The 24,792-nt window shown below is 37.8% G+C and overlaps 2 protein-coding genes across 3 annotated transcripts in view; both read left to right on the plus strand.

Moving 5' to 3' along the window:
* The first annotated feature begins 313 nt into the window (after positions 1–313).
* On the plus strand, positions 314–18,618 carry pgm5 (phosphoglucomutase 5). The gene is made up of 11 exons (XM_043247526.1): positions 314–1,022; positions 2,955–3,117; positions 3,257–3,403; positions 3,496–3,621; positions 3,706–3,896; positions 4,967–5,121; positions 10,367–10,482; positions 12,917–13,052; positions 13,437–13,620; positions 16,325–16,462; positions 17,419–18,618. Exons 1-11 carry the CDS (start codon positions 765–767, stop codon positions 17,506–17,508), a joined length of 1,704 nt encoding a protein of 567 aa, XP_043103461.1. The 5' UTR covers positions 314–764; the 3' UTR covers positions 17,509–18,618.
* Positions 18,619–19,709: 1,091 nt separating this feature from the next.
* Positions 19,710–24,792, plus strand: part of si:dkey-91m11.5 (PH_BCR_vertebrate and RhoGAP_Bcr domain-containing protein) — a 38,619-nt gene continuing 33,536 nt past the window's right edge. Inside the window, exon 1 of one of the 2 annotated variants that reach the window (XM_043247933.1) lies at positions 19,710–21,749. In XM_043247933.1, the coding sequence (XP_043103868.1) occupies positions 20,387–21,749 (1,363 nt within the window). In that variant the 5' untranslated portion in view covers positions 19,710–20,386. The remainder of the gene's footprint in view (positions 21,750–24,792) is intronic. The other variant, XM_043247935.1, reaches the window with a different exon arrangement.

The raw sequence follows: 24,792 nt of genomic DNA on the forward strand, positions 1-24,792 counted from the left end.
TATATTGTTGTTTGATTGGATCAGTGCGGTTTTATTGCGTTCACTTGTTTAAAACAGAATTCAGACAACTGCAGGAATTTAATTCCACTGTTAGAGAAAACTTGATTTTGTGTAACCGACTCAAACCCGTAGTTAGTGCCTTTTCTGTTTTGACACTGTAAATGAGGTCGGTTTGTCATTCATCCCGTTGCTCCTCGTCTTGTTTAACGCTGGCTGATTGTATGGAAGTCGCTGGGTTCCTGCGTGTGATCCGGCGTGCGTCAGATGAGAGCCGCCGTCCACCTTTGCGCTCCGCGGACAGAGGCGTTCAGTTACACAGCAGCGCCCTGTCACTATTCGCTCCCCCACATCACGGGCTATTTTTGGCCCGCGCGTTAGCTCATTATATAGAGTTTTCTCCCCTCCCTGCCTTTTGGCGAGCAAACTTACGCGTGACAGCTCGGGAGAAGAGTGTCGGTGAGCGTGAGACCTCAACTTGGGATATTTATTTGCCTTTTGCACCCATTCATTCTGTATTTCGTACCCCTGCTTCACTGTTCGGTGCGATGAGAAGACAGCTGTCGTACACTAGTTTTCCAAAGAAGCGTAACGGGACGCGTCTCAAATAATCCGGTTGGACCGAAGCGCGCTGCGCCGTGGCGCACCCTGCCTCCGTGAACACGCCGCCTCTGTCGCTTTCGACGATATTTTGAACACCCTATCCGACCACATTCAGCTATCAACAAACTATTTGTGCGTAGCATCCCGAAGCGTTCCAGAAAATCATGGAAACTAACCCCATACCCATTTTGACCATCCAAACGACCCCCTTCGATGACCAGAGACCAGGGTCGAACGGGCTGCGAAAGAAGACGGCGGTTTTCGAAAGCAAAAAGAACTATCTGCAAAACTATATCCAAAGTTTGCTGTCCTCCATCGACTTGAGGGACCGTCAGGGATGCACTATGGTGGTGGGCAGCGATGGAAGATACTTCAGCCGCGCTGCAACCGAAGTCATCGTTCAGATGGCGGCTGCCAACGGGGTAAGACTGAACCATTCATATTTCAAAAACAAAAATCTCAAACAAATTTATTAGGTATGCAACACTTTCAGAAAATAACGCTGCAAAAGCTGTCACTGGAGCGGTGCCTTTTGAAATAGCTAATACCTATATGGTTCAAAAATGTACATTTTAAGTACTGATATGTACCTTTAAGGTACCTAAATGGGCCCTTTAGGTACAAACATGTACGTTTTGAAAAGGTACCACCCCAGTGACAGCCTTTGTACCTCTATTTCTAAGAGTGTTTCCTGATACATTTATTAGAATTTCTGATATAAATAATCAAAATATAATAAACTAATTAGATTAATCAATGTAATTATTTACTTACTAACAAATGTTATATACTTTCTAATCTGAAAATGCACTATTTATTTATTTTTTTATTTACTTATGTTTTTATTCCCTCATAATTTCCTAAGAAATGTGATAGATTTTCTGGTCTATAATCAAAGATTTATGCACCTGCCTACCTACACATTGGTTTATTCATTCTTGTTATTTTTAATAGTCTATTTTATTATTTGCATTATTACTGTTGTTATTATTATTATTATTATTATTTCACATGACTTTGAAAAACACATTTTTTTAGCATGATCTGATGTAGTTTGTTGACATTGATTGGATTTATAGTACAAATGGTCATATCTGTTTAATTCAAGAGTATCTGGATTTTACTATCCCAAACGGCCGCGCATTTTGTTGGAAAACCTGAAAACCTGCCACAAAAAGTGCATGTAACGAGAGAAAGTTGAAGAGCTAAATCTCAGAGCTTGCCTGGCCACATGTATCCTGTCTTATCTGTTGTGCCATCCCTCCCCTGCTCACTCTTCCTGGAGCGCCGCTGCTTCCCTTGTTTTGACCTCTCATGTTCATGCGCTATGGGGAAACCCAGAACACATGGCCACCAGCCAAAACTGTTCATCAACATTTCTATTGTGCTTTATTGCGCCTCTAATGAAGATACAATGTTTGGTTCGGTCTGAGCACGAAGCCAAGTCATTGTTTTTGACGCTCCAATTCTTTTGATTCCGTTCATATTATAAAATGCTGCCAAATCGTCCTTCCATCCTTAAATCTCCTACTTTGTATCAGTGCCATTCTCCCGTACAAACTCCAGCTCTCAGAGGCATGATGTACTGAGGCTGTGTATCCAAAAGCAGAACCTTATATGGATAAGCTGCTCAAAGAGTGCAGGGAATACAGTTTACACTCATCAGAGATACAAGTAAAAGCATCAGCCTAGTGAGGTATTTAATTGGCATACGCTCCAAAACAAATAAAGAAATATAAAAAAGCCTAGGGCCAATGCACTTGATCATCATTTCAAATGCTTGAGTGAGAGACGGCAAATAACTCACTATTTATAGAAAGTGGCTGATCTTGTAAAGCTTAATGAGCCACTAAGTTGCTGAGATGTCCGGACTGCTGTCTTGTGAGCCAGAAAGAAAGTATCTGTCGATAACCTGAACGCTTGACAAAGGAGGTTGCAATTTATGGCAGATGGGATTGTATGTCAAGACTCATTTGTTAGTGTGTGTTGCTGTTTAGTTTTGTCCCCGAGTCAGCTTGTCCCTCCTACAGGAATGAGCTTCCAGACAGATGTAGCTGTTGATCTGGTATGCAGCAGTAGCCGTGACCGGCGCCTCTAAAGGTTGCAAGTTTAAAGCCCGCCATATAATGTTATGATAACCCTCGCATGCCAGGTGAAGGTCTGGAGGCAAAGGGCTAGTTCGGGAATCTTATGCATAGTGCACTTCAAACCCGTATGGCTTACTTTCTTCTGTGGGGCACAAATCGAAATATTTTAAAGAAGGCTTTTCGTGTTTTTGTTTGTAAAGCGCAGGTCCAAAGCAGCTCTGAACTCTGCGTTAACGTCACGCCAATAAAACAAAACCTTTATTTCAGATTGGACGTCTCGTGATCGGACACAACGGGATCCTTTCGACTCCAGCGGTCTCCTGCATCATCAGGAAGATAAAAGCCATTGGTGGAATCATCCTCACTGCAAGCCACAGTCCAGGAGGCCCAGGAGGAGACTTCGGGATCAAATTTAATGTCGCTAATGGAGGTGAGAACAGGACACGCTGTATGCATGCACGTTCACAATCATATAGATGACAAATATAAAGCGCAAGGGGCTTTTTAAAAAATATTAATATTTGTTTAATATTGTTTTATTGGAATCTGTCACTGTTTCTTGTCTACAGGACCATCTCCAGACACCGTGATGGAGAGGATCCATCAGGTAAGTCGCACACTAGAGGAATACGCCATCTGCCCTGACCTCCACATTGACCTGTCCCGTCTTGGCCGTCATGACTTTGACTTGGAGAACAAGTTTAAACCCTTCAGAGGTGAGGCTTATTAACATTTTCCAATCTCATTGTCAAAAACATAATGCTCTGAGCTTAAAAATCTCCCACTTCTTTCTTTCTCTGTTTTCCAGTTGAGATAGTGGATTCAGTCGAGATCTATCTAAACATGCTGAGGGGAATTTTCGACTTTGGTGCCATCAAGAGCTTGCTGACAGGTCTAAAACAGCTGAAGATCCGAATAGACGCCATGAATGGAGGTAAACTCCTGTAAACAGTTGCGAATGCTTGTACGCAGATTTATATCTGTTTGTAGAGTCAGATCTTTATGTCATCTGTTTCAGTTATGGGACCATATGTCAGAAGAATCTTATGCGATGAGCTCGGGGCTCCAGCTAATTCTGCTGTTAACTGTGTCCCTCTGGAGGACTTTGGAGGTCAACACCCAAACCCTAACCCTGCATTCGCTGCAGCTCTGGTGGACTCCATGAAGGGGGGAGATTTTGGCTTTGGGGCTGCTTTTGATGCAGATGGGGTGCTTGCCTCTTATTGTATCGTAAACATTTACAAATGCTTTTCAAATTACACAAACTCAGAGAAAAACTTCATAAGAATAATATTCAGATAGCAAGCATAAGAATCAGTGCTTCATTGTTAGAGTTGTTTTGATTCCATTTCTTTATTATTAGTTATACGTTTTATCAGTTTTTTTATTCAGTTTTAATAAATTTTTTGTACTTACCTCTGTTTCTTAATACTGTAAATAAATGAGAAACAGAAAACTGATACTGTTAAGAAAACAACAATTACATTAAGAATCAAAAGATTAAGGCAGGTAAGATTTTTTTATGTTTTAGAAAAACATATTTTGCTCACCAAGACTGCATTTATGTAAAAAAAAAAAGAAGAAGCTATATTCTAAAATAATTAGTGCTGTCAAACGATTAATCGCATCCAAAATAAAAGACATTTATTTTGTTTACATAATATATTTGTGTATGTTGTGTATATTTATTATGTGAATATGCAAGTATATATTTAATAGAAATGTTTATATAATAAATATATTTAGATATAATATCAAATACAATATATTAATTCACATGTAAATACTTTCAAAATATATACTGTTTATAAATATCTACATAATAAATATATACAGTACAAACACATATGTAAAGAAAAACTTTTATTTTGGGTTTGACAGCACTAAAAATAATATTACAATTAAAAAACTTTTTCCTATTTTATTATATTTTAAAAGCTGAATCTTCAGCAGTCACATGATCCTTCAGAAATCATTTTAATATGATAATTTTCTGCTCAAGTAACATTTCTTACTGTTGCTTTTCAAAACAGTTGTATTTCTTAATATGTGACTTTTGGTAATTTAATCCATCCTTCCTCAATAAAAGAATTCATTGCTTTCCAAAAAAAAATATTATTGATCCTAAACCTTTAAACAGTAGTGTTATTGTGAAAATGATATTTTTTGTTATTTTCAAAAGATGCAGCAGCTGGTGATTTTATGTAGTAGATCAGTTAACAGATTAAATGGCAGGACCGACTGTTGTATAATCCTGGCTATGTTTGTCTGTTGTTTAGGACCGTTACATGATTATGGGTGAGAATGGATTCTTTGTGAGCCCGTCAGATTCCCTGGCAGTGATGGCTGCAAACCTCTCCTGCATCCCTTACTTCAGTCAGAGAGGAATCAGAGGTTTTGCCCGCAGTATGCCAACCAGCACAGCCATTGACAGGTAAGTAATACTTGCTGATCTCTGAAAATAAACCTATTTTTTATCTAAAGAACAATTATAAAAAATGTTGTTGTTATATTTTTTGATAGGATACCTGTAATATTGATACTTTTGAAGTATAGGGATAAAAAAGGTACTAAGCTTTTGTACCTTAGTGTATACTGCCCCAGTGACAATTTTGTACCTTTTTTTTAATTTGATAGTGTGTACCATGCCATTTTTCTCAGATGTGCTGCAGACTTTAACAAGTACTAATAACCTCCCACAGAAGTACCACATGTTCAGCACTGCTAACTTTAAATTCATGAATATGAATTATGTACATGAATTATAATTACAGCTTATTTGCTTGCACATTCGCTCAGTCCATTGCCGCAGACACTTGGTAGTTCTATTTGAAAAATGCTTTCGCGTGGCGTGTAGTCAAAGGCTTTTTTCGACTTTCACATTGAAAGTCAGTGATATTTTCCCATACCATGCTGTAGGAGTTCAGAGCTGTTTAAATAAAAGCCAGCTGATGATCAGGGAGGACATCGTCTATCAGGATCTTTCCAGCCTCTCACAATTAGTTTTCCTCTTCTCGTTCTGTGCGGTGCAAGACACTGAGCGGTAAAAGCATTAGCGATAGGGCCAGAGGTTACAGCATAGAGACTCACTCCCTAAGAATAACAGTGTTAGCTCAACCCTGCGCTCCTGCAGACACCATTCACCCCACTAAAAATAACTTTCAGGGTGCATCATGCTTTGAGACAGGATCTTGTGCAATGAGAAATAAATAGTGATGTTAACCTGTTTGAATACAATACAGTGCAGTTTCAGATCAGCCAGCAAAGTTCTGTCAGAGATTTGCCAATACACTTCAGCTTTCAAAATCAGTTTGAAAACGATAACTTAGTAAAATGATTCACACTGTTATACACTTAAATGAGGCGATCACTGGTACACTTGTCTATTGCCTACAAAAAGTGATCCTACTGAATATGAAATGTCCTCATTAAAGGGATAATTAAACAAAAAATCTGTAATCATTTACTCTCGTGTTCCATATCTGTAACTTTTTCTTTAGAATACAAAAGAAGATATTTTGACGATTGTTGGTAACCAGATGTTTCAGTTAGCATTGACTTCCATTGTGTGTACAAATGAATTATTGAGACATTTCTCACAATTGATTATTTTGTGTTTCACAGTTGAAAGAAAGTCACGCAGGTTTGTAAGGCATTGTAAGGATAGTGAGTGCACAGTCCCTACAATGCTGGCGTCCAACCAAGAAGTGATGTTATCCTAATCATTCATTAAAAAGAGGCAGAAAGTGCTTATTGTGTCATAACACCAGAATTAAGCCTGATTTCCTCCATCTATATTGTTTTTGTTCTGTGACTCATTTTTCACTTCCTAGAGGCTTTTCAAGGTTTATTCAATGTCAGAAACACAGTGTCAATGAGAATTTAACTACTGGTGTGGCTAAGATAAAGAAAGATAAGTCGACTCTGCGTTTGGCCTGAAGTTATACTTTATGAAGTATAGCCATAGCGACGCACAGTGTCATGTTTTCCATTCTGTAAGTAATAGTTAAGTAAGTTTGGGTCCTCCCAGCCTAGAAACAGTTCTAGATTTTTCCTTTTTCACATTCACCCTTACATTGAAGTAACCCTTCAAATCTGAGCCGTTGCCTTCCAGGCTAAAGGTGAGGTCACATTAGACTTCTTGTGCCGTTTACTTCCATTTGTACACATGTGAAGGTGGCAGCATGGAAATGGCAGCATTTGTTAATTTACGAAAATTTAATTTGGCGAATTTTGTAAGTTTGTGTATCAAAAAAAGACTTCCGACCAATAATGGATTGCTCCCAAACTTTGACTCAATCAAAACAAAATTTAATAAGAAAAGTTTCAAATGTAGCATCAAACTTTTTCAATTGGGAAGCCATTGCAGAAACACTGATCAGCACTGTTTTTCCATGTATGCCATCACCCGTTCCCCAGCTAAGGTGTTTATGAATTTATTGCTTTTTGAGAGTTTCTTATGACAGTGTATTAATTATTATAAATAATAGAAATATCATCTGCACAGCTGTTAAGCATACATTTGAATCAATCACACCATAAACTGTAATTAAACCACAAAAAAGAGTGTCAAGTCAAAAAAAGAACTGATCTTGTTTTATTAGCTGTTGAAATCAACCATAATCAACACATACATACTTGTAGTCTTTAAATGTCAGATTTTGTCTCTCTTCATGAATCTTTGTCATTCTGTCCAACTAATCTGATCTGTTTTTCTGAGGCATGAATGTCTCTTGGGGTGTGAGTTGTTGGAGCGAGGCGTCTCTGCTGCTGTAAACCTTTTTAGGCGACGAGCTAGCTCTAGGCTGTGACTGTGTTTATACTGGGGACCTCTCAGGAGTGTGTGTTTGTTAAGAGGCAGTGGAGATAATCTACTAGAGCATGTTTGCGCTGTAGGTCTGGTGTGTGTTTCTTGAGCTGTGTTTAGTGAAGCAGCTCTGTGTCTTTGTACTGTATGTGTGTATGAATGTATTTAGGAATGGAAAGGAAACATCTGCTGTGCTCCCTACACATGGGAAGGGGAAGAGAGAATGTGGGCTGCTAATGTGACCATGTACTGAGAGTGAACCGATGAAATATGGGAAAATTATACACAGGACAATCCAGTCTAACTGTAACTGCAGTCCTAGTGTGTTTGCTGTAATCATATTTTAAACTCTTCTAATGATTGTTTTCCTTGAAATTACAAGCATCTTGATATTACATCCTGGGACTTTTTGTGCATCGGTGGCATTTTTAAGTGACTCTTTTTGCAGGTTATATTGATGAAACAATAGGTAGGTTATCAGTTATTTGTTTACTGAACTGATTCCTTCAATGACTCTTATTCATTCTGCAGCATAGTAAGTGACTATTTTCAAGAGAGTCGTTGAATCATTCAGTGAACTCTTTTGTTAAAAAGAAATTTATTATGGAATCAAATAAGCCACTGTCTTTATAAGTAATTCATCATTAACTGAACTGAACTGTTCCACAACACTGATTCATTCAGGAATTTTTACTTCCTAGGAATTATGTAAGCAGCTATTTTCATAAGTCAGTGAATCACTGGATTGATTTATTTAACAACACAAAAAATCATTAAAATTGATCAAATTGATCAAAATATGCAACAATTCAATTCAGCCCATCTGCTGTTTTTTTTCGTGCAGATGTTTAATGTAGTTTACTGTATACAGTAAAGGCCTGTTTTTAATGATGATAACTGTAAATATAGCAATAAAAATACAGTTTGAAAAAATATCGTTAGCTTGGGTGGACACTAATATTTTTATAGTTATCATAGTTGGTTTGATTGGGGCTTTAGTCATTGAATATTTGGTGATGCCAGTGATGACATGAAATAATATGAATCTTGATTATTTGTATTTTAAGGGGTCTTTCAGTATTTGTTGTTGAACTCTTAATTTTGGTTCTCGTCTGTGTGTTATGCCACTCACCAGATTAGACTTTATAAGGTACCTAAGTCCTTAAACTATTTGTTTATATTGCAATGAATCAATTTCAAGCACTGTTGGTATTCAGAGGTTCACTTTCACAAATATTTTATTATACCTTAGATCAAGGAATGTAAATGGAAATCATTTAAGTACAACTGAGTTACCAGCTTAATGAGACTGCCTGTCAGCTCATGCTAACATTCTGCCAGTCGATAATTGGGTTTATTGCCAGATTGAGGTTAGGAACAGCTGCCGACTTTAAAACCCAGCTGAACACATTATTTTCCAAATGCTTTGGAACGTCTTTTCTAGACAGAATTGTTTGTTAAAATCGAGTCACACCCACACGAACACATATGCATGCAAAATATTTCAGATGCTGGATTAGAGATAGTGCTGCTTGTGTTGGCCGCAAATATGAGAATAAATCATTGAAACAAGTCAAGGGGTCAAAGATTTGTTTGTTGTCCGTGTGCCAGGCTTTCCATTCTGCTCCTTGTCCCTCGAGTCAATAACACTTGTTTTCCCATATTTAGTAATTCCACCCATGAGTAAACAGCTGCATCCTTACTCTTCTCATTTACATCGGTTCCCTCTCATCTATCCCTTCATCTGATGGGATCTCAGCAACTCATTACCCATAATGCCAGACTGCAGCGTCTGAAAATAGTTATGAATTTAGCCAACTGTCCAAGATCAACAAACAGAGGAGGAGACTTGTAATTGCGTTCCTCCTCTTGTTTTCTCGATTTCTTTCGTTTTGACACTGGATATCTTTCATTTTCATGGCCATGAGTGATTGCAATCCCCGAATACAAAACCTTTGTCTTGACAGTAATGTTGTATGGCAGTATTTGTCCAGAAGCAGGCCTGTTTCAGTGACAGCTCGCAGGTGTTTGACAGTATAAGGAAGTTAAACAGGTGTAGACTACACACCGATGATTAAAGTGCTGTTTGCTCCTCCAGGCACATGGCTGAACCTCAAAATAAATGTCAGCCAAAATGTCAGCATGGTTTTTCTTTCTGCGTTTTGCCTTATAAAGACACTGAATTGAGAAGACAAAATATGCAGTTTAATTTATGAATCAGTCAAAAGGACAGATGCTAAATGTGCTACCGATGAGTGTTTAGAAAGGTTAAATGGTAATTTCTTTGACTAAAGTACATGAAATGATCGTCTGTATCAACATCTGTATTCTTTCACAGTGTGACATTTGTCGCTGTTGACCATATAGTCTTAAATATAAACGTGGATTAGTAACAGCTGTCTGCGATTTCTCATTTTCCCTCAGTCCTTTTCTGACTTACAAATGAAAGATGAAAAGGGGTCTGAAAATGGATTTGTGTTCACAAAACATCTTTTTATGCAGAGGCATTGCCTAGGCTTCTGTAGTTGACATGGTCCAGAGCTCAAGTCCTGCTAACACTCCTAAACACACTGAAAACATTTGGCAGCTTGGATTTGTGCTGTAGGGAAAATCTAGTTTTATTGCAATATATTACATTATATTATATTAAAAATCAAATGTAAATTGCTACTAAAATTATTAATAGAACATTTTTGCTATTTAACCGCTGTTTTACGTTGCAGCAAGTTACACTATTTTACAGATACTCATAATCTATTATAATGGGTGTTGCTGTTAGCCAATGGGATGATGTTTTTCATTTCGGATTTGATCTCATCTAAATAAACTAAGTAGGACTGGACTGGAATACTCATGCTTCCTTTGTTTACAGGGTTGCTAAGGCTATGAAGGTGGCGCTTTATGAAACTCCCACAGGCTGGAGATTCTTTGGCAACCTGATGGATTCTGGGAGATGTTCTTTCTGTGGAGAGGAGAGCTTTGGAACAGGTGGGTGCCATCAGAGTCCTATAAAAGCATATAAAAGCCTTACTTGAGCATTTGCAGTTCATAAATCTTCTGTCAAAATGTACTTTATTTACAATATTTTCCGTACTTTGAGCCAAACCCAAGGGATGTTATTATGACGTTAGCATTCTTAAAGGGATAGTTCAACCAAAAAAATGAAAATTCTGTTGTTAATTACTTATCCTCTTGTCGTTCCAAACCCGTAAACCTTTGTATAACGTTGGAACGCAAATTAAGATATTTTTGATGAAATCCGAGACCTCTCTGACCCTGCATAGACAGCAACACAACTACCACTTTTAAGGCCCAGAAAGAAAGTTGTTAAAATAGACATTGTTAAAATAGTCCATGTAACATCAGTGGTTCAACTGTAATTTTATGAAGCTATGAGAACACTTTTTGTGTGCTAAGAAAACTAAAATAACAACCATATTGAACATTTTCTTCTCTTCCGTGTCAGATTTTGACACGCGTTCACATATTCTTGTAGCATAACATTACACTTGGACCACTGATGTCACATGGCCTAGTTGTGTTACTGTTAGAAAGATCTTGTATTTTATTTAAAATATCTTCATTTGTGTTCCGAAGATGAACTTGCCGCTTTGTAACGACATGAGGTCGATGATTTTTGGGTGAACTATCCCTTTAAAAAATCATTATGACCTTTTATCTTATTGACATTTTCAGATGTAGTTCTTTATTAGTACATGCCTTCTGAGCGCAACCAAATGTTTGCTCTTTATCAGTGTTCTGCTATAAAAGCATAGTGAATCATCTGAAATACTAAGAAAGTGAGACTACTCCTCTGCCTTTTCTACAAATACACATACGATGCCTTTAGAGTGAATAAAACATGGTCTGGTTTTCATTTTGGAAAAAACTAGCCCCTTTAAAGGATAGTTAACCCAAATTGACTTCCGCTCTTCTTTAGAACACAAATTAAGATATTTTTGAGATATTATATCAGTTTTGCATACTGTCGGGTAGGTTTAGGGTTGGATTTGTTGGATTTTGTTAAATAAAGTGAACTTTTGTGTTTTTTAATTTTTTTATTTAGGCCTTTAATGGATGTTTCTTTAACAACATGCCTTTTATGCCTCAGGAGTTGAACTGAAACTTCAAGCTTATATATTTGCTAATTTTCTAATAACCTTTATGTGCAGATTTTTCATTATTATCTCAGAACCCAGTGAGTGCTTTGTACCTTTTTTCCTGAGAGTGTATAGTTGCAGAAACTCCCGTATGTGAAGGTGAGGCCCTGCCTGGTATTGAATGGTTGTGTTTTGGTTGGCAGCTGAACGTGGAATAAGCAACTGGCGCTGAATGATGTTGCTGGGCAGACAGACGCTTGGCTCTGAGGCAGCAGGGTCGATCTGTAAAGCCTCTGGGTTTTACACCATCACTAAGACCTTGAGTGAGACACGAGGCATTGTCTGTAGGTGTCAAAAGAGCAGTCTGCTCGTTATTCACTGTGTTCTGACTTTGCCTCAGGATTACTGTGCTGTCATGGGTCACTTTTCTTTTTCCCTTCCTGTCAGTCGAATTTTGCACAGAACTTTCTCAACTGCATACATACGCATTCGTCGTACGTTTTATCTGTTGGCGTTGGTATCTGATACAAACTAAGTGCGCTTATGGAATACTGGCATTAAGCAAGTTTCCCTTTTGGCTGTGAACCAGATTGCTTCTGCGTCATACTTATTGTTTTGTAGGCTGAGGGAAAGTTAGCAGATAACAGCCTGACTAGCTGATAGATGTTAAAATCTGCTTTTGAAGTGAACTTTATTGTGTTTTATTGATTTTAGGGGTCAAAACCAATTATACAACAACATTATGTTGGCTCACAACAGTCTTTGGCGGCGGTTGTGATATGCGGTAGGCCTGAGCATTTTTGAATACTCCTGCATTAGTCACACACAGAGAGCAGCTGTCGGATACACTTTTTTTCTGACATATGATTACATGAAATAAACCAGATCAAAGAACAAAAGTCACAGAGAAGATGTGGAGCATAAATCATGCAGATGAAGAGCTGACCGGGGGAGTGAGGGCTTTCGTCATTATCGTCTTCCGATTTAGAGCAGTTTCACATGAATCATCTGGACTTTTTAGGTTGTGTTCAGGACTTTTATTATTTAAATTGCTTAAAAGCATGCTCAGAGGTTTGGGGTTAGTAAGGTTTATTTTAAATTGTGATGCATTAAGTTGTTTAGAAATGGCGATAAAAACTTTTATAATGATACATAAGGTTTTTATTCCCAATAAATGCTGTTGTACTTACAAATGTAATTATATTTCACAATTTCTATTTGCGCTTTTGATCAAATAAATGTACCTTTGGTTGGACGTAAAAAATCTTAGCATCCCTAAACCTTTGTTCAGTAGTACATCAAAATATGGCTCTCTCTTTTAGGTTCAGACCACATCCGAGATAAAGACGGCCTGTGGTCAGTTCTGGTATGGTTGTCCATCCTGGCAGTGCGTAAGCAGGGGGTGGAAGAAATAGTGAGAGACCACTGGGCCAAAATGGGACGCAACTACTTCTGCAGGTGAGCTAAACCCAAGACAGCATCTTCCCAAGCAATGGTTTCTTCCCAAGCTTTGTTTCTATCGTCAATCTCAGTATCTCTTGGGACAATTCAGGATATTTCTATGTGTAAACGTGCAGCACCCACCCTCTGAAGGACTTTTCCTATGAGACAGAGTAGAGTAGACAGAATCTCTTTAATGTGTTGCCTGAATGGTTTTTGGCTTTCCCATACATGTTTCCCACGTTCACCATATTTAGCTCCACTCGTAGATGTCATGTGAAAATCCTGGGAGCTCTCCAAATTGTCACAAAACTGTGATTTATTAGTGTAGGTGCAATTAGGTCATGTTTGTAATCTTTCACTTACATTGATCTAATGTAGTGTTTATTTTATATCTGACAGGTTTGACTATGAAGGGGTGGACGGCAGGGCAGCGTATTACCTCATGAGAGATCTGGAAGCTGTTATCGCTGATAAAGCTTTTACCACTCAGAAGTTTTCTGTGGGCAGTAACATCTACAGCGTGGAGAAGGCTGATAATTTTGAGTACATTGACCCAGTGGACGGCAGTGTGTCCAGGAAACAGGTCAGTTCACGCTTGGAGAGATCGTGAGAGATGACCTGTCAAACTGCAGTCACACCAGAGCAGGCTTTCTGCTAAATTAATGTCCATGCATAAACATCCAAACAGGAGTCAAAAAATTCTTCTTTATTTTATGTTGCTTCACAACAGCAAAAAAAAAAATTTACAGTTCAGGTCGAACACGCGTAGTTTAGCATGTGTTGGTAATATTTTATTGATGTTTTGCTCAACAATTAAGGCTACATTGATTTGATCAAAAATACAGTAAAAAATTATCAAATTATACTAAACTAAAGTACTATTTTTAAATATTATTTATTACCGTCATGGTAGAGCTGAATTTTCATAACTCCAGTCTTCAGTGTCACGTGATCCTTCTGAAATCATACTAATATAATATTTTGCTACTCAAGAAACATTTCTTACTGCTAGCAATGTTGAAAACGCCTTAATATTTTTGTGAAAAGGATTATTTGACGAATAGAAAGTTTAAAAAAAGCAACATTTACGTGACTGGGGGGGATCTACTTTTTTAGATGATTCAAGTGAATTTAGGCAACATTATATTAAATTATTGTTTTTTAGATGAACTTAAAGTAAGAGTTTAATGATGGCCAAGGTCATCTTGGTGTAAAAAATTATATTGTATTGTATTATGGTGACCAGAGCCAAACTACGAACATGATCATGCTTTAAACTGCCCGAACAAAAGAAAATGAATCCTTGCAACATGTGTGCTTAATTAATTTGAAATGAACCATGTAAATACTTGTGATTTGGAGATGAAAACAAATGTGCGCAATGGTCCCTGGTGCACCTTATTCATCTGAGATAATGGGGAAATGTCAGAGATTTTGCAGCTTAGTCGCTCGTATAAAGAGCTGCCAGGGGGTTGTTGAGCATTAAGGTTTTATGCTCAGCAATTATACGCTATTTAGTACGGCATGCGTCCTGTTGTGCGCACGGACCACCCAGTGGACACGGATTCCTTGTTTGGGCATCTGCATTCACACTTAGTTGCTTGTGTGTGTACGGTATATACGGCATGGCTGAAATGAACAATATACACGTGCCGAGACTCTGTTGAAATTTTCATTCAGCTGCCCTTTCTCTCGCTCACTCCTTTTTTGGAGGATGTGTTAAAGCATAGAGATGCACATGTGCTTGGTAGTAACGGGAGAAGGATGTTTCAGTAGATGCTTTATCTTTATCTGGCCTGGATTTGCTGTACCAAGATGCAGAGCCCTTGTGTATGTCACACACACACACACTTGCGTAGCCTTGTGTTTGAAGTTTACCCAGCTGACTCACTTTGTTTTGACCTGGAATTTGTGGAAACCACCTTCTCTCTCTCCAGAACAATCTCTCCAAAGACAAAAATGATGTAGTTATGGCATCCACCAGCAGGGGGTTACTAGATGCCTGCTAACCAGCCAAACCTTGACCTCTTGAAATTAGCCCGACACTTTACCTTTTGCATTTCGACACCTCAACTACTTCTCATCTCATTTATATCTTAGAGTGCCAGTCATTACCATTTAAAAGTTGTGGGGTCAGGGTTTTTAATATTTTTATTCAGCAAAGACAAATTAAACTGTTGACAGAATATATTTATTTCATTTTAAATTAATATATTTTTATTCATTTATTAAAAAAATAAAAATGCTTTTTATTTTTTTGTACTTTCCGTTCATTAAAAATTAACAATTGGGGTTTAGACAAAAATATTGATAATTGATAATAAATGTTAAAACTCTATAACTAAATAATGATGCTGAAGTTTCAGCGTTTCCATCACAGGAATAAATTACATTTTAAAATATATTCAAATAGAAAGCATCTCTTTTGCAATATTATTTCACAATATTTTTTTACGAGCCTCATGATTCGGTGTGATCCCCGCTGGTGACACGGGGTCACGGCCTGCCGCTCAGTCAGTGATCTCCCACCGACCGTGACAGTCACTTCAGTCATCCGGCCGGCGTCTCCACAGCTGAGTGTGTATTATTACAACAGACATTCCTCCCAGTGCCGGATTGTGTCAGCTGTCCCCGTCCTCCTGTCTGTGTGTCTGCAGGGGCCCACCGAAGAGCCACTCAGCTGTCGGAGACCATGACACACGCAGACTCACAAATATTACTATAACAGTGGTTCTGGTTTTCATTTGGGACCCAGATATTATTTAATTAGACATCAACAAATCTATAAAATTCTAATTAAAATGTATTCATTTTGAATAGTGAATAGTGTAATTATATAGGCCCAATAAATATGCAAAATGTATATAATAAATACAATATAAAAATGCATCATTTATATATATATATATATATATATATATATATATATATATATATATATATATATATATATATATATATATATATATATATATATTCATAAACCTAATATTAACATCCCCTGGACTGCTGACCGGTTTTCTGATAAGAGTTTGGTTCAGAAAAGAGTTTCACTGACATCTAGTGGACACTTTTATGAATTTACAAGGGAAATCCAAAGCATAAAACCAGCATAGATTTTAAAACAGCTGTTTATGAACAGGAATGTACTTCACATCCCAAATGTTTTTTTAAATTATATTGTGGTATAGCATGCTAGTTCATGTTTTGGGCTTGTAGCTAAAGGTTCGATCAGAACTGTTGGCGCTAAAATGAACTGTATTTCTATTTCTGCACTTGTCCTGCAGGGCCTAAGGATCATCTTCACAGACTCGTCCCGACTCATTTTCCGGCTCAGTGGTTCTGGTGCTGGAACCGGGGCTACAGTTCGCATCTATGCCGAGAGCTACGAGAGAGACCCAGAGAGACACAACAGAGAGACTCAGGTGGACACTTCACTTCAGCTATTTGAATAAATTTACCTCACAAGTGGTATGACGGAGCTGCTAATGACACCATACCCAAGCTGACTGTGTTCCAGTACAAAAGTCCAAGATGGATGTGTCCATTGTTAGCAATACCTGTCAACAGAATTTGGATAGTACTGTGTGCACCACTGAGATGATATATTATAAACAATATATTACTACTGTTTCTCTTTATGGCCATATTGGATTAGCAAGCTGGAATTGTTGTGATTCCTGAGATTCCAAGTTAGATCTTAGAGAGCTTAGTTAGCTATTTAGTTATCCGATAATAACAAAAACACACTTCTTAGTAAGTGTAAGAGTTACCTTCCATGTATATGTACACATATATATAGACAACCACCTATGAGTTATTCACGAGTTACTTTGCGTTTTGCTTGTATACAGTCTGTCATCTATTGTATGTGAAGAAATGAATTCATTATTGTTATCATTCATATTTGCTCGTGCCTTGTTACCAGCTTCTGAATCACATCAGTTCGGTCAAACAAAGACGTAAAGCCACGGCCAACTGTTGTTCTAAAGATCGTGAAAAGAATAATGCTTCAGGTTCAGTACAAGTTTAGCTCAACTGACAGTGTTAATGGGATAAAAATGGTTTAATTCATCCCTCAATTTCTAAAAAAAGAAAATAATAATAATAAAAAAATTAGGTTATAGACACTTACAATAGATGTGAATAGGGCCCTGTTTTGTTAGATTTAAAAACAGAAATGTGGAGCTTATACTTTTATTAAAAAAAAAAAATACATTAATTATTCTGTTAATAAATATCTTGTCAAGGCAAAAAAAAAAAAACTTTATAAGAAAATGGTTATTTTTTTGATGAAGTTATGTTAATATGCACATGTTTCACTTCTTGTGGCTATACTATTGAAACCTCTTTCACTCACTCTTTCTTTTGATCATTGTAGGTTGTGCTGGGTCCTCTCATCGCCATCGCTCTGAAAATCTCCAACATCCACGAAAGAACTGGACGCAGAGGGCCCAACGTGATCACCTGAGACCAACCCAGCACTGCACACCACAGGCTAAAATCACTTTCCTCACTCATCTGATTCTTTTTTATTTGTTCCTTTCACTCAACACCACAAAGAAAGTGCCAAGCTTTTATTTTGCTGCTCTTTTATCAGTTCTCTCCTCTCCTCTCCTCTCCTCTCCTCTCCTCTCCTCTCTTGTTTTTTTTCTTTATTTGTCTTTATAAGGGCTCCTGTAATGGTTTTCATTTCTTTTGCACATGTATAAACTCATGCAAACCACTAAAAAATCCAAAGGGAGCAAAGTGTTTTCTTCATGTTCAGACTAACGCTTCTTTAGTGTGTTTAATTCAATGAGAATGGGGTTAGATACCGACACTTGGTGTTTTTGATTCAAATGCATGAGGCCTAAATCCTAAACCTTGTGACTTTGGTAACTTGTGTGCTTTTGTTTACAATCTAGCTGTTACAAAGAATGTACCACTAAAATAACAATCATAAACATTTCCTGAAAACAGTTGCGCTGTAATTCCTGCATACAGTCTTGTAATCGCTATCACCGGTTTGCAATTTTCTGATCACTTTCTGAAATGTTCTGCAAGTGAACTTTGTGTATCGAAGTATGAAATGAGTTATAGGAAAGTTTTCACTTTTGGCTAGCAGCTCAGCTTAAATAATGCTTAGTACTTTTTTATCTTTTATTTTACAATCCTGCATGAATCAGTTTGTTTAATGTCAGATGGATTATGTGCATTCCATTGTTTCATAAAAAAAAAACAAAAAAAAACATGCCTCTAAGTTTATTATTATTATTATTATTTATATTGTTATATAACACTTCTGATATTAACAATACATTTCTTTGAGCCAGTGTTTAAGATATTTGCAAGGATTTTTAAAAATTCTGCTGTTTTAAGAAGTCCCTTATAAACCGTGAATAAATTGCAATGTCTCCAAGATGAAAACAAATGCTCCCTTTTAAATATTATTTTGATGGAAGGAAGAATTAAGCTAAATAAATGCAATGGCCTTAGCTGTATTTTAGTTTTGTATCCTAAAAAATGCATAAATAAACTTTATCTTTTGTGTGTCCTGGCTTCTTGTTATTATAATAAAATCAGTGAGATCAGACTCATACATGTTGTACATGTCCATCTTCGGTCATTTCAGAGAATTTATTAAAGTATGGAAAAATTAATGGATTTAACAATATAATTATGACTAAAGCAAAACATAACATGTAAGCTTTTAATTTTTTTCTTAGCTCATCAATGCCATGTTTACTTCATCAGTACAGCAAAAGTGTAATGCTGTAAAATATGATTACAATTTAAAATAACTAACTTTCTTATTGTAATATATATATTTTGCATTTTTTTTCATGTAATGGCAAAGCTTAAGTTTTAGCTCCATTGCCCCAATCTTCAGTGTCAAAAAGGTATGAAAGCTGTCACTGAGGCAAACTGTATAAAATTATGGTAAAAAAATATGTACCTTTAAGATACCCATATGCACTCTTTCAGAATAAATAATGGACATATGTATAGCTTTTGAAAATAGTACTGTCCCAATGACTTTTTTCCCCCGGGAGTGCATGATCCTTCAGAAATCTTTCTAATATGCTACAGTCGTGCTGATTTTTTTTATTTATTTATTTTTTTTGATACACGTTTCGGTGTTCTTTGCTACTTTAAAAATAACTACATAAAGCCAATTTGAAATTATGTTTAACATTATGTCAAAAAATATATCTGAATAATGTATTTCCTGCGAACAGGATTCAGGTGTTAAATCTGTGTAGCTCTATCTTTCACATATATATTTATTTATTTAGCCTTTTTTTATGTGAGGAGGAATAGGACAACGGATATCTCCAACTTTGCGGCTACATTCAAAACGACGAAAGTGCTGTTCCATACAGTAACGCTAGATGGAGACAAGTTCACGTGACAGACGCTACAAAATACAACCCTACCATCAGGTGTATTTACAATAGAATAGGTTTAAATGTTTTACAGAAGTTACATTTTTCGTTTTTCAAATATTGTCTTAAATATCTTAAAATCTTAAGAATGTCTTAAAATCTGAGGTAATTAATATCATGTTAGCATTCAAAAAGTTAAAACGATCACATGTTTGTAACAAATTCGATAGGCTACTGCGATTGCTTCTCTGTGAATTCGCTTTGGCGGTTGTACTGAAGACACATAGACGGGTGAGAAATAAGCTAGGCGTCGCAAACAGCTATTGCTTGCTCTTTGTTCCCGAATAACCGAGTCTGTGTCTTTAAACCGAGATTGTCTGTGCAGTCGCTATTTATCATGTAGTCGTCTAGTCCCACCTCTTCCTGCAGCAGCACCGAGTGCGAGAGAAAGAGAGAGACTGAGCGCAGATGCGGTCAGATCATGTGGAGTGACGGACAGCGATGCCCGTGGAAACCCTGCAAGAGTACAGCGTATCCCTGAGAAACACGGACGACTGAGAGAACAGCAGGACTAACTTCTTCGGATACGTCGGTGAAATTGGCTAAAAATCAGATTTCATCAACTAACATTGGGGAGAAGTGATTTTTTTTGCAGGCGAAACTGTGTTTGCAAGAGATTCTCAGTCAGCATTTGCCATTTAAATGGCATGAAACGCGGATGTCAGTAGATGTTTGGAGTGCACGTGGATGTTTGAGTTCTGCTTTTGGTCTTTATGGAGAACATTGCGTGCCTGTCCAAGATCAGCTGAGTGAGTGTTTATCAGATGTTGAGATGATGTTCTGCATGCTCACAGCGCAAGTTCGTTTGTCGAATATGACGTTATAAAAGAGCATGGCTTTTGGTGTATTTTCTTACAAGCAAGTGGACTTTAACATGTAATTTGTTTGCAATTAAAAAAAGTAAACCAGCGGTAAGCGATCATGGTAGAACCTGTTGGCTTTGTGGAAGCGTGGAAAGCTCAGTTCCCTGACTCAGATCCTCCTGAGATGTCTTTGAACTCTGTTGGAGACATTGAGCAGGAGCTGGAAAAATGCCGTAACTCTATTAGGCGCCTTGAGATGGAAGTGAACAAGGAGCGCTTTCGAATGATCTACCTGCAAACGCTCCTGGCCAAGGAGCGGAGAAGCCATGACTCTCAGCGATGGGGCTTCAGTAGGGTCTCACAAGGTGAGCGTAAGCCAGCGGACGCCCATCACCAGAAAGCTGATGGAAGCAGGTGTCTCCCAGCCAAACCGAAGCACACAACTGCAGCAGAGGACAGCCATGAGTCTCAGCCTTGTGTTGAGGTGGTGGGATGTGATCTCTCAGACTTGGACAGGCAGAAGAACAGAGATGGAGAAGTTGATGGGATGTCTCCATACAAAAGAAGGAGTGTTGAAGCTCCACTCAGGCCCGTTGCTGGACGTGGACCTGCACACCATGAGGCGGAGGGTGTTCCAGAGTCCCCACCAAAGGAGAAGGTCACCACGGGGTTGGGAGTCGCCGCGCTTCGGTCAAACTTTGAGCGTATCAGAAGAGCCAATTCTCAAACATCTGGCGAGGGGAAAAGCGAGAGGCCTTATTACGTCAACATGGAGTACCACCATGAGAAAGGTCTTGTTCGGGTCAATGATAGAGATGTCTCAGAGAAGATAAGTAGTCTGGGCAGTCAAGCTATGCAGATGGAGCGCAAGAGATCTTTGCATTCTGTCCCAGGTAATCTGTCCACTGCTTTTGGGGACATCCGTAAACCAGAGCGGTCTCATGAAAGAGCCATGGACAGTGTCTACAACTGTGAGTACGAGGAGCCTGATCTAAACCCTGGGTTTCTCAAGGACAGTTCAGCAAGATTTAACGGAAGAAGGGCACCTCAGCAGAACTGGCACCAGACAGACTGTCAGCCCTATACAACTGTTTATGTTGGGGGCATTATGGGAGATGGGGAGGACCTGCACTTGACCTGGCCCAGGCGGTCCTACTCGCCTGGAAGTTTTGAGGATGGATACACACCGGATTGCAGCTCCAATGAAAACCTGACGTCCAGCGAAGAAGACTTCTCCTCTGGGCAGTCCAGCCATGTGTCCCCGAGCCCCACCGCCTACCGAATGTACCGAGAGAAGAGTCGCTCTCCATCCCAGCACTCCCAGCAGTCTTTTGAGAGTGGCAGCCCCCCTACCCCACAGTCCCAAAAGCGGCTCAAGCAACAGCTAGCTCTCTCTGACGCCAGTGTTGTTGGTGTTCGCAAGATCTGGCCTGCCGATGGAGGCTCCAGCAACTTTAGCAACAGTTTCCATGGAGATCTGGGTAAGAAGACATTTTTGCAGTGTTTATTTTGTATGTACTCTAGTGTCTGTTTGGTGGGAAGATGATGTGATTTCACTGCCCCTTAGTGGGAGTATAAAAAGAACAAAAGGCTCAAAGATCCATTATATGATGACATTTTTGGCCAATTATTTGTCTTTTATAGGTCTTTATTTCTGCAACCTATTTAACATTTTTGACACCAAGTAGTTTCAATTGTGACTACCTCCTTGTAGTTATATATTTATACACATCATACATATGGCATGTCTTTATTTCATGCATAAAGACCCATATATAGTGCAAGGAAAACTATTGTAGAATAGTTTTGCCTGGAAGAAAAGTTGATTATTAAGATATTAGGTTACACTTTATTTTTATTGTCCACTTTAGGCATTCTACTAACTATAAGTAACTTTGTAACTACATGTCAACTACATGTCAGCTAATGCCCATTAATTTGCAACTACATGTCTACTAACTTAGTGAAATAAGTTTGACTTACACTTTCAAAGTTTCTTATAGTATATTGTATTTGTGGACCCATCAAAAAGACATTAATCAGGCAGTCTACTAATACTCTAATGACTGCTAGTAGTTACTTACTGTTAGTAAAATGTCTGAAATGGAAATGGTGTTACCAGATATTATCTATGTGCAATCATTATGTGCAAATCATTTTGTCAGAACAGTTATTTAAAGTTATTTAAATATTAAAATCTAACAAAAATTATTTTCAACCAGCCTTAGAAAGCAGAATGAAAGTGTAATAGCATTTACAGCATTAATAGCATTATATTTGCTGAATGTATTCTAAACTTAATATTTATTCTAGTTTTAATTTGTAGTATCGTAAATTAAAAAAAAATTCAACCTAAGAATATGTTTTACTAGTTTTAGTTTTCCTTCAAGCAACCCCTGTACCCAAGATGAAAAACACCTGAACTATAATATTAAGTTAAAGCAAATGCATTTCTATATTTTTTTTATTATTATTTTTCCAACCACAATTCTAGCCCTCTACTATTTCTCTTCTTTGTGTGAGCTCTCCATGTGGTTTCTCTTGCTCCTTATCTCGCTGTCATGATACGACTGGTCGGATCTGCAGCGTTTGAGGCCAAGAACGGCCCAAGGCAGTGCAGTCGCTCACTCTCTGTCCACTTAGAGCGTTTATGCATCAGTTCACATTAGTGTTGTTGTCCTGCCCAAGGATAATTAAGCTAAAGGGGTCATCCAGCATGGTGAATTTTGCAAAGCTTTTTGTTGGGGAAGGGGTAAAAAGCTAATTACAAGAAACAAATTAAGAGGAGAACTGAAGATGTCACTTGGACTAAACGATCAGACATCTGTGGTTATATTGGTTTGAATGGGAGCACAAAGAATGGTTCTTCATTGTGATGCATTTGAATGTATGGTCACAATGCAAATGGTATGTAGGCTATTGTAGCCGTTCAGTCTGGTTTTCCTCTTGAATTGTAGGCCATCACAATGCAAAAAAGAAAAGTAATTTGTAGTAAAGTGTCAATATGAAGCTATCTTGCACTCAGTAGTAGTTTTGGCCTTTAACGGTTTTATTTTTACAATCATGTAATCTCTCGCAACTTGAACACTGCAGACTGGCTTAATTTGGAGTCTCGGAGACCTTTATGATGTACGAGAAATGAAATGAATACATCCTTGCTAATTAAAATTATTCTAAAAGTATTAAATTAATCAAAAGATTGTTAGAGTTAGAGGGAAAAATGTAATTTGGCATTATAAGGGTTGTATAAGGGATCTAATGTTGTTAAATGAATGCTGCATATTTCAGTTTAATCACCACAATGGTGTTTATTGTTTGTGTGAATAACACGGAGCACCTTCTATATATGTTACTATTTAAAAGCTGCTTGTAATGGGCTTTGGTTCATCATGTGACTTTCTCAACACCACTTGCATTTGGTGGTTATCAGTGTATTTCAAAGGTACAAAGTAGTTTTAAGTACTTTAATATGTTGGTATATTAACATTATATCAGTTAATGAAATTAAACAGTTATTTAACTTTATATTTTACTTAAAACCGTAAAACTAAAAATGCTGTTACTGTATTTTACAGTGCACCTAATCAGCATATTAAAGCCTGTTCACAGCACGGATGATAAGGGTACGGATAAAGCTCTAAAAATCATTCTCAATGTTAAAGACACCACAGCTATAATGATAAAAACATGAAGAAACAATATCATCCCAATCCAAAAATATATTTAAATAGAGAACAGTTATGTTAAGGAAAAAAATACAATAAAAGAGCACAAGAGAATTATTTCAAAAACATACTGTCTGTCTATTTTTCATGGAGAACATTTGAAGCATGTTTTCAAGTTGAAATTTAGTTTGGAATGAATTAAAATCATATCAAGCCATTTTAACTGGGCCTAGAGTCTCATAACAGACCATTGCATGATTTCGCAAGAGCTCAGTAATAAAATCTAGATCAAGCTGAATACAACATAATTGCATTGCTCATGTTGGTTCACATCACGTTTTATGATGTTTTCTTTGCTCTGTAGCCTACAGTTGAAGACCGTCTTAATGCTTTATGAAATGAGTCAGGAAGTCAGTAACTCTTTAAGTTCAATTTTACTAAGTGAAATTTGACAAAACAAAAATAGATGAACCGGGAGAAAACTTCAGAGCCGAGAGCAGATTTCTCTCCTTTTGAGCAAAAAGGAGCTCATCAGCTCAGTCCAAGCTCTAGTTACGTAAGCAGGCAGAGAGAGCGCAGAGCTGCAAACTCAGCACGCCACAAACAAATTGCAAATGATCAGTGTAAAGTTGCGTTACAGTGACAGGATCGTGATTTACACCAGTGGGGAAGTGCAGCCGTTCTTCAGGCTGTCTCTGAGCTTTCCCGAAGTTCTTTTCTGCACTCTTAATCTAATGCCCTCAAGCTGTTCAACAACTGCACTTTCGAGTCTTGCAGGATAGTTTAAACGGTCTTCGCTGAGATCTTTTGCCCTGAAAGAAAGTGATCAGACAGCGTGATGTGCAGATTTTAGTCCTCG

The sequence above is a fragment of the Puntigrus tetrazona genome, chromosome 8 (assembly GCF_018831695.1).
Source record: "Puntigrus tetrazona isolate hp1 chromosome 8, ASM1883169v1, whole genome shotgun sequence".
NCBI lineage: Eukaryota > Metazoa > Chordata > Actinopteri > Cypriniformes > Cyprinidae > Puntigrus > Puntigrus tetrazona.

Bases quoted from the DNA above. Each gene is read 5' to 3' on its own strand.
- pgm5 (XM_043247526.1), top strand. From the start codon at position 765: ATGGAAACTAACCCCATACCCATTTTGACCATCCAAACGACCCCCTTC. The intron at 3,404-3,495 runs GTGAGGCTTATT...TCTGTTTTCCAG, and splicing joins CAAGTTTAAACCCTTCAGAG to TTGAGATAGTGGATTCAGTC. The intron at 5,122-10,366 runs GTAAGTAATACT...CTTTGTTTACAG, and splicing joins ACCAGCACAGCCATTGACAG to GGTTGCTAAGGCTATGAAGG.